We start from the raw sequence: 7,668 nt of genomic DNA, 5'->3' as shown, positions 1-7,668 counted from the left end.
GTGACAGGTAGAAAGCATCCAGCCACATATGTGACTGAAGAGAACGGTGTGGTTTGCCCGTGAGGGAGCACATACACACACTCACACACACACTCACACTCCTTGGCTCGCTGCTCCCGCTCCCGCCACCCAGCAGGAGCCCATTTCCTCGCGCTCCACTCTTCGCATTCCCGGAGGCCGCGCAGCCCCTGGGCGGAGGGGTCTGAGCCTGACCGGTGTGCCGCGAACCCGCGCTTCCCAGGGCAGGCCTGGAGGGAGGGATGAGCGGGCCGGGAGGGAGCCGCAGCCGCAGCCGCCCGGGGCGGGGGAGGCGGCGGGGCAGAGGCGTTCGTGCGGCGGCGGCACCAATAGCGGCGGCCGGGGCCGGGCCGCCTCCTCCCGACGGCGGCGGCGGCGGCGGTCGGGGCCGGGCCGGCACAGCCCGGAAGCGGCGGCGGGCGGTGCCGGAGCGCGGTGAGCGGGGCCGGGCGCGGGATGCGAGAAGGCGCCGCCGCCGCCCTGCCCCCTGCCCGCTCGCAGCCAGCGCCCCGGCAGGAGGAGGAGGAGCGGCGGGAGGAGCGGCAGCAGCAGTAGGAGCCGCCGCTGCGGGAGCATGAGCGGGGCCGCCGCTAAGCAGCCCCCCGGCGCGGGGTCCGCCGCGGATCCCCCCGCGGAGAAAGCGGCTGCCGCGGACCCTGTGCAGGAGCCGCCGCCGCTGCTGAGCGTGGACGTGACGGGCTTGGTGTCGCAGTTCGCGAGGAGCTTCGTGCTGATCTTCCCCGTGTACATGCTGGGCTACCTGGGGCTGAGCTTCAGCTGGGTGCTCATCGCCCTGTGCGGGCTCTTCTGGATCCGCAGGCACCGCGGCGGCAAGAGCTCCCGCTTGGGCCGGGCGCTCGCCTTCCTGGAGGACGAGGAGGAGGCGGTGCGGCTCAGCGTCTCCTCCGCGGATCTGCCTGCGTGGGTGAGTGGCCAACACCCCTCGGCGCTGCCGGGAGCACCCGCCGGGCTGGGCCCTGCTCCCTCCCCGCGGCGGTGCCCCCTCCCCGGGCTGCGCCACAGGCCGGAGGCCGGAGCCCCAGAGCCGGCCTGGCGGGGAGGGAGGGAGCGAGGGGGTGAGGACATGGCATCTCCCGCACCCCACGGCTGCTCGCCCCGGTTCGCCAGCCTCTCCCGAGACTCAGCGTCCAGCGGCGGGAGCGGGCGGGCAGTGTCCCTTCTCTCCCTCCTTCCCTCCCTCCTTCCCTCCGCCGGGGTGGCCTGTCCCTGTCCCCGCTCCGTCACCCCCGCGGCGCTGCCGGGCGGTGACAGCCCGAGCCTGCCATGGCTGGGGTTTCCCTCGCAGAAATAAACTTTACCGCAGGGTTTGCGTTTCTCTCCCCTCAGGTGCCAAGTGACGCGCACGGCTTGGCTGTGGCGAGGTCTCTGTACAGCACTCGGTTGTCGCGGCTCGGGCCGTTTCTTGTAAAGTTGAGATGAGGGACAGGCAGAACTGGGTTCTTAACGCTGTCAGGGCTTTCAGTAAAGCGTTACCTAATGGAGAGTGACACAGAAATGAAGGGGTGTTTCTGAAAGGTTTCAGGGCTGTTGACATGAGGACTGAGGTGCAGGGGCTGCGATGGCTTTATTTGTGCATTGATGTGGTGGGGTTTTTAGAAGGCTTTCTCTAAATCTTCCTCTGAAAGTTTCAGGATTTATAATAAGTCTTCAGAACTACAGTTTTTAATTTTATTTTTTTTAGTTGAAATCGGGCTTCAAAGTTGAACTCCTTTTCTTTGTAATTCTTCTTTTGGAGGATTAACAGTGTTTTGGATAGGGCTGACAGCCACCCGTCAGTGCCAGTGCACACCCAGGCCTCTGTGTGCCCTGCCCTGGCCCTGGGATGTGCTGTGTGGAACTTGCTGCTCTCATAGCTTCCTTAGTGAAGCAGTGAGGGGTTCTGTCAATTCTTTCTGTGCTTTGTTGAGTACTTTCTGCTCCTCAGCTGTAGCCATCCACCTCTCTGCCACGGACTGTTCTTCGCAGTGACTGTGCATCGGGCACTGTTGAGATGATAAGAATCCAGGTAGCTGTTTTCATGCTATCAGATTGCAATACCTGATGTGACCTGTCCTAGCTCTACTTGAGGAAGTTATGGAATAGAATATAGTGGGTAGGTGTCAGATGGGAGTCTTTTACTCCCGCTTTCATATTTTTCACCAAAGTTTTAATGGAAGATGACGATAAAAATGAGGATAGTATGCAAGAGAGACTAAATGGTTTTACCACTTGGAGATGTGCGTCTCAAACAATCCAGTTAAAAGCTCTTATGTTAGCTCTGTGTTGTGTTTGGTTTCCTTCCCTGTAATCACACAGCACTATAGTGGAAGTGTTCTGACGATGCATTTAAAATGAATTAGCTGTAGCTAGATTTGTTGTGGAGGGCTGTATATAGTAACTATCTGCTGGTAACTAAGCCGTAGGCATTCAAGCTTAGTGCTGTGCATAAGCTTTATTTTAAGGCGCAATTTTTTACCTTTGATAAAATTGCAATTAATTCCTATGTTGAGTTGTCCAAATAACTAAACATTGAGAAAGGGGCCTCTTGACTGAAATCAGAGGCAAAAAAAATGATAGAGAGGAATGAGTGCTGGCTGCAAGCACCTGCATATACTGTGGCATTGTGAGGAAGCAGCTGCTCAATATGCAGGGTTTCCCCAAAAGTGTGAACTTCTCACACACCAGCTGGCAGAGATATTGTAAATTGTCATTTGTTGGTTTTGGGTATAGGGTGTTTTTTGTTATTTTTTCCTTCCTCTTTATTCATCTTTTTAAATTTTAAAGATCATAGTTCTTTTCTTTCTGCTGACGCATATGCTATATTCTGGAAGTATCATGCTTCCAGAGGAAGAGTTCTGAAAACTGAAGGCCCACTTAAATCAAAAGTAGTCTTCAATGTCTGCTGTCAGAGTCATTAAGGTTTATATGAGTCTTTTTGCTGCTTCTGTGATATGTCTTGAAAAACTGCAGGTTTTCTTCCTTCTGCAATAGTGTGTTGTCTTGGAGATTCATGGATTTCATATTTCCAGTAAGAGCTAATGGATGGTATATGGAGCATTACATCTGTTTAATAGGTATCTACTTTATCCATCTTAATGCAAACTCCACACTGAAATACGTTCCCTTGGTTTCTGGTCAGGGAAATAAACTTTAAATTACTTGAGTAAGACAGTGCTGTGTTTTAAATATTGGAAACTTATTTTACTCTTCTGAGACAGAAGAGAAGATGTAATAAACCATTTTTCAATAAAAGCATGTGACATCTCAAACATTTATTTGACATGTGGTATCTTTCTGCGTCCTTGATTGGAAAAGAGCTTTAGCTTCGTGTGTGATTTCCTCCCTACTGCACCTACTTTGGGATTGGCTGCTGCTTTAGTGGTTCATGTTAAGTACTCAGTAATACTGCATTGAGTTATTTAGTTTTAAGAGTGTGATTATTTCAGGAGAATTTTTTTTTTTGCTGGCAATATGCTCAGTTGCACTTTGAAAGTGATACTGTTGTGCTATCACACTAGAGTTTGTAATGTTAATTATTAGTTTCCTAAATTAGATCTATTTCTTCCGTAACCAGGTGGTTATACAGTAGAAATATTCTGTACTGTGCATGTAAAATGAATAAATTCAGCATGAGTACAAGTTATGTATTTTAAAATGTCAACACTGAATTATCTAAAAAAAATGTACATGCAAAAAGATATTGCAATTACTATCTTAAAAAATAAGATCTGTACTCATAGACTTGCTAACGTAGTTAAAACTGCTGCATGTTTGGAAGATGTCATGGATTATATGGGGTGGGAGGGAGCAGACGTGGGTGCTTTTCTAAATAATTTAAAACTAGGCAGCTGAACTTAAAACAAGAAAAAATTGGAGGTCAGAGTAGTCTTTGAATTTAAGACATGAAAAAATCTTTACATGAAGACACTTCCCCTTTTCTTAGCAACATTTTATCACACTAGATGTATTTTATACTGAAATGTATGTAATTTAGATGCAAACATATAAGAAAAGTGGCAGTTTAAGTATTGCTACTTACACAATTGAAGGTAGGAAACCAGGGCTCTAAATTTTTAAAGGCCAGGTATCATGTTGCTTTTTAAGACAGTAACGAAATTTCATAATCTAAGTGATATAGCAAATTTACTTTGTTCTTTCTCAGAACAACCAAAAAAGTGAAGCTAATTTTGCCATTTGAGGGGTTTTGGTTGCTTAATGTGACTTTTATCACATGCCAATATATCATGTTTGACATGTTTTTGGGTTAGTGAAACTTTGACTCCTGTTTTCTTTAACATGCAGATAAAAAGCTGTGCTGAATTTGTTTTCTGCAGATTAAATGTAAATTTGGCCTGGTACCAGGAGCTGTATCTGTGTGCAGTCTGTCAGCAATCAGCAGGCGACCAAAATAGGAACAAATCTTAGTATTTTTAAAAAATTGATTCTGAAAACAGATTTAGACAATTTTCTTCATATCCCTAAGCATGTATTATACAGGAACCAAAATAGTGTACATGATTGTAGTAAAAGTACTGCCATATTAAAACATTCATTACAAGTCTGCTGTGGCATTTTGGGTCCTACAGATTTGCTGAAGTTTCTGCTCTAGACTGGAGTGTTTTTAGTTTTTTTCCCCACTTGTTTTGTTTCGTCTTCCACCTAAGAAAAAGGAAAAAGCCTGCCTAAATCTAAATAGGTGTCTGCTCATCTTTTTAACTTAACTGATATGGAGTCCTATTGTTCAGAAATTTGCTGAGTCTTCCTTCTTTTGGGAAGTTGTATGAAATTCTTGCAGATTGTGAGTATTGTGGGTTACCACTGAACTGCTGTCCCACCACTGCCCCTCGAGGGAGGAGGTAATGTCAGCATGTACCCTTTTTACTTGATGCTGATATACAACTATATAATCAATACAATAATTATCACCCCATGTTTAGTTGAGTGGTTTTGTGTTGATGATGCCAAGTAAAGTATGACTTTAGTGGTAGTTGAATGTTTCTTTGTTGAGTGTTGTGTTGAATGTTGAACAAAGTGCACATGTTTAAGGGATGGGAAACTATTCTGACTAAAAGCAGACTTCAGAAAGTCTGTGTGAAAAAGGAAATTGGGATTTGTAACTGTAAAATTATTTGTATTTAGACTCATGTTAGAATAAAATATGGATACATACTTTTCTCCCCCTCACCAAACCGTTCCATGAGCTTCCTGACAGATGCTCCAATTTTATGGTTAGAGCAAAAAAACTGTTTTTTATGGGTATTGGGAAGGCAGAGCCAGTGTTTGTGGAAGAAAAACGGTTAGTTAGCTCTAACTGCAGGATCACACCTGTACTGGGTGACATTGGCAGAGAGGGTTGAGGTGATTATGCTCTTATGTGTATTTGATATGAAGATTTCTGAATGATTTAGAATCAAACTTACTAACTGGATCTTAGATAGTTCAGGACAGGAATCTCCAAAGAATCCCTGCTGATGGACATTAAGTATGTACTCAGTAAACCTGATAAACAAGTGAACTTCTGCAATACAATGTGTGCTTTTATTTGCTATAGAACAAAAAGATGTTCCTCTTAACTTCTAATTATACCTTTGGTAAACGATGTTATTGCTGTAGCTGTAGGAACTGTGGGTTGGGTTTTTGTACAGCATACTGAAATATGAAGACACTGAGGCATTGGGATTCATTCTTCTGATCTTTTCTCCAACAATTTGTTGAGCATGTTAGATTGAATTTGCCAAGGGGTGATTTATAAGAAAAATTACTCCTAGGTACAGTTATTTAATGCCAAGCAGGATCTAATCAGCTTTGATGGGGAGCAGACGTGTGCTCTGGGCTGCCAGCCTGCATCTGGGAAGTATGAAGAGGTGTGAGTAAGAACAGAACAATAACTTGTGAGTACTTAACAACTGAAGTCTGTGTCCTCCTTCTGCCTGATTATTTTTCATTTTACAGAAGGATGTTCTAGGTGATTCACAGTGTATGAACACATACATGTGTGTATTGTGGGTTGTGTTTTTGGTTAGGTTTTGGTTTTAAAGGAAGAAGTTTAATTTGGTTCAGTGTTACTTACTGTAGTTAAGGTAAACTGGGTGACTTCCTAAGAGTACCCCATAGTTAGGAGACATGAGAGTGATGGCTCTGGGAATGGAGAACCAGAGGAAAAAAAGGCATGTTGGACAATGGATCATATCTCCCCGTTTCTCAAAGTTTTCCAAATGAGTGTGTTAAAACTGTGCTGAGATGATGCCTGTCCCATAACACCTTCTCTCACATAGTACTGTGGTAAGAGCCACTATGTGACTGATACATAAAGATCCATTTCCAGAATATTTCTGATCAAAAGCCACATGTTGAGTTGATGTTTATGAACATGATATCAAACTACTAAGGAAAAATATGACACTGAAAGTATTATTATGCCTCTTGAACTGTTCGTATGTGCCACAGGCCTTCTAAATATGTATGTATCATACATTCTTTTTTTATATAACAAACTATTTTGAAGTGTTCAAAACAATTCTTTGGTGTCCTGTTCTTCAAAAGGAAAAAGAGGCAGCGTTTTGTTTCTGGTAAGATAAAACTCTTTGACTTAAACTTCAATATAAACCAAATTATTTATCTCCCATTTATCAAATAATTCACTAGTTCTCTGGTTGCTAAAATTGCCTTCAACATAACTTCTTTTGAGTTTAGCAAAAATTTTATACTGACCATATGCCTGTACTGAATCTGGGATGCGGGTTCGTGGAAACTGTTTGTAAAACAATACCAAGTTTTAAAAGAATGTTAATTTTTAAATATCCTCTGCAGTGTGTGAAACCGGTTCATCAGAGCCTTACAGGAGTACATCAGATTTTGAAAGTAGCAGTTAATGATTATGAATTAACCTGTGCCATTGCTTTAGTATGTTTCAATATGCAGTTAAAAGGAAATCAATGAAAGAATATAATTCTTCTGGGTGGATTACAGAAATAATAGATTTGTTATGAGACATCACTAGTTTCGATACAGAGGTTCTTTGAGCTGTGATGTCTTATCTTTCTCTTTGCTTTTCCTTATTCTTGGACAATAAAAGTCCAATACTACCCTTTCCTAAGGAAGTTTAGAATGGACACTCCACTAGCAGCTTTGGAGCTTTTCTGTGGTCTAGCAGGGGCCAGCTTCCAAGGTTTATGTACCAGGGATGAAAGGTCAGCAGAATTTCAGATGTAGTATGAGTAGAGCTGCTTTTGCATATTCAGGGTAAATAGTGCACCACTTCAAAGAAGAAAGTTAAATTCTTATCTTTGGCTGGTGTTTGTGAACACTTAATGAAAATAAAGGATGTACAGAGCTGGAGTGTTCAACATAGAATTAAATGTGAACAAGAACAGTGGGGAAACAGGATTTTGATAAGAAGAGGGGAGAGCATTTTTATTTTAAACAACTGTTTGAATTCAGTACATTATGAAACGGAACTATTTAGAGAGGTCTGGCATTTTGTCATTTGTATAACTTTTGATTCATACGGCACTTTGATATTTCTGGGTAAGTTTTGTTTCAGTTGAATGAGGAGAGAGTTCTGTGAAGTCTGGAAAGAAACTGTTGGATGAGAAATAAGAGGGAGGAATTAAATCAAAAATTTGCTGAAAGTGACCGTGTGTGAAATGG

At 43.8% G+C, this 7,668-nt stretch overlaps 1 protein-coding gene across 4 annotated transcripts in view; it reads left to right on the top strand.

Annotated features, from left to right (window-relative positions):
- The first annotated feature begins 592 nt into the window (after window positions 1–592).
- ESYT2 (extended synaptotagmin 2) overlaps window positions 593–7,668 on the top strand; it is a 79,406-nt gene continuing 72,330 nt past the window's right edge. For all 4 annotated transcript variants that reach the window (XM_017819380.1, XM_017819379.1, XM_017819378.1 and 1 more), the window contains exon 1: window positions 593–943. In XM_017819380.1, coding sequence (XP_017674869.1) covers window positions 593–943 — 351 coding nt within the window. The remainder of the gene's footprint in view (window positions 944–7,668) is intronic.

This window comes from Lepidothrix coronata, unplaced genomic scaffold, assembly GCF_001604755.1.
Source record: "Lepidothrix coronata isolate B3197 unplaced genomic scaffold, Lepidothrix_coronata-1.0 Scaffold74, whole genome shotgun sequence".
Taxonomy (NCBI): domain Eukaryota; kingdom Metazoa; phylum Chordata; class Aves; order Passeriformes; family Pipridae; genus Lepidothrix; species Lepidothrix coronata.
This window is presented reverse-complemented; position numbering and strand designations above follow the sequence as displayed.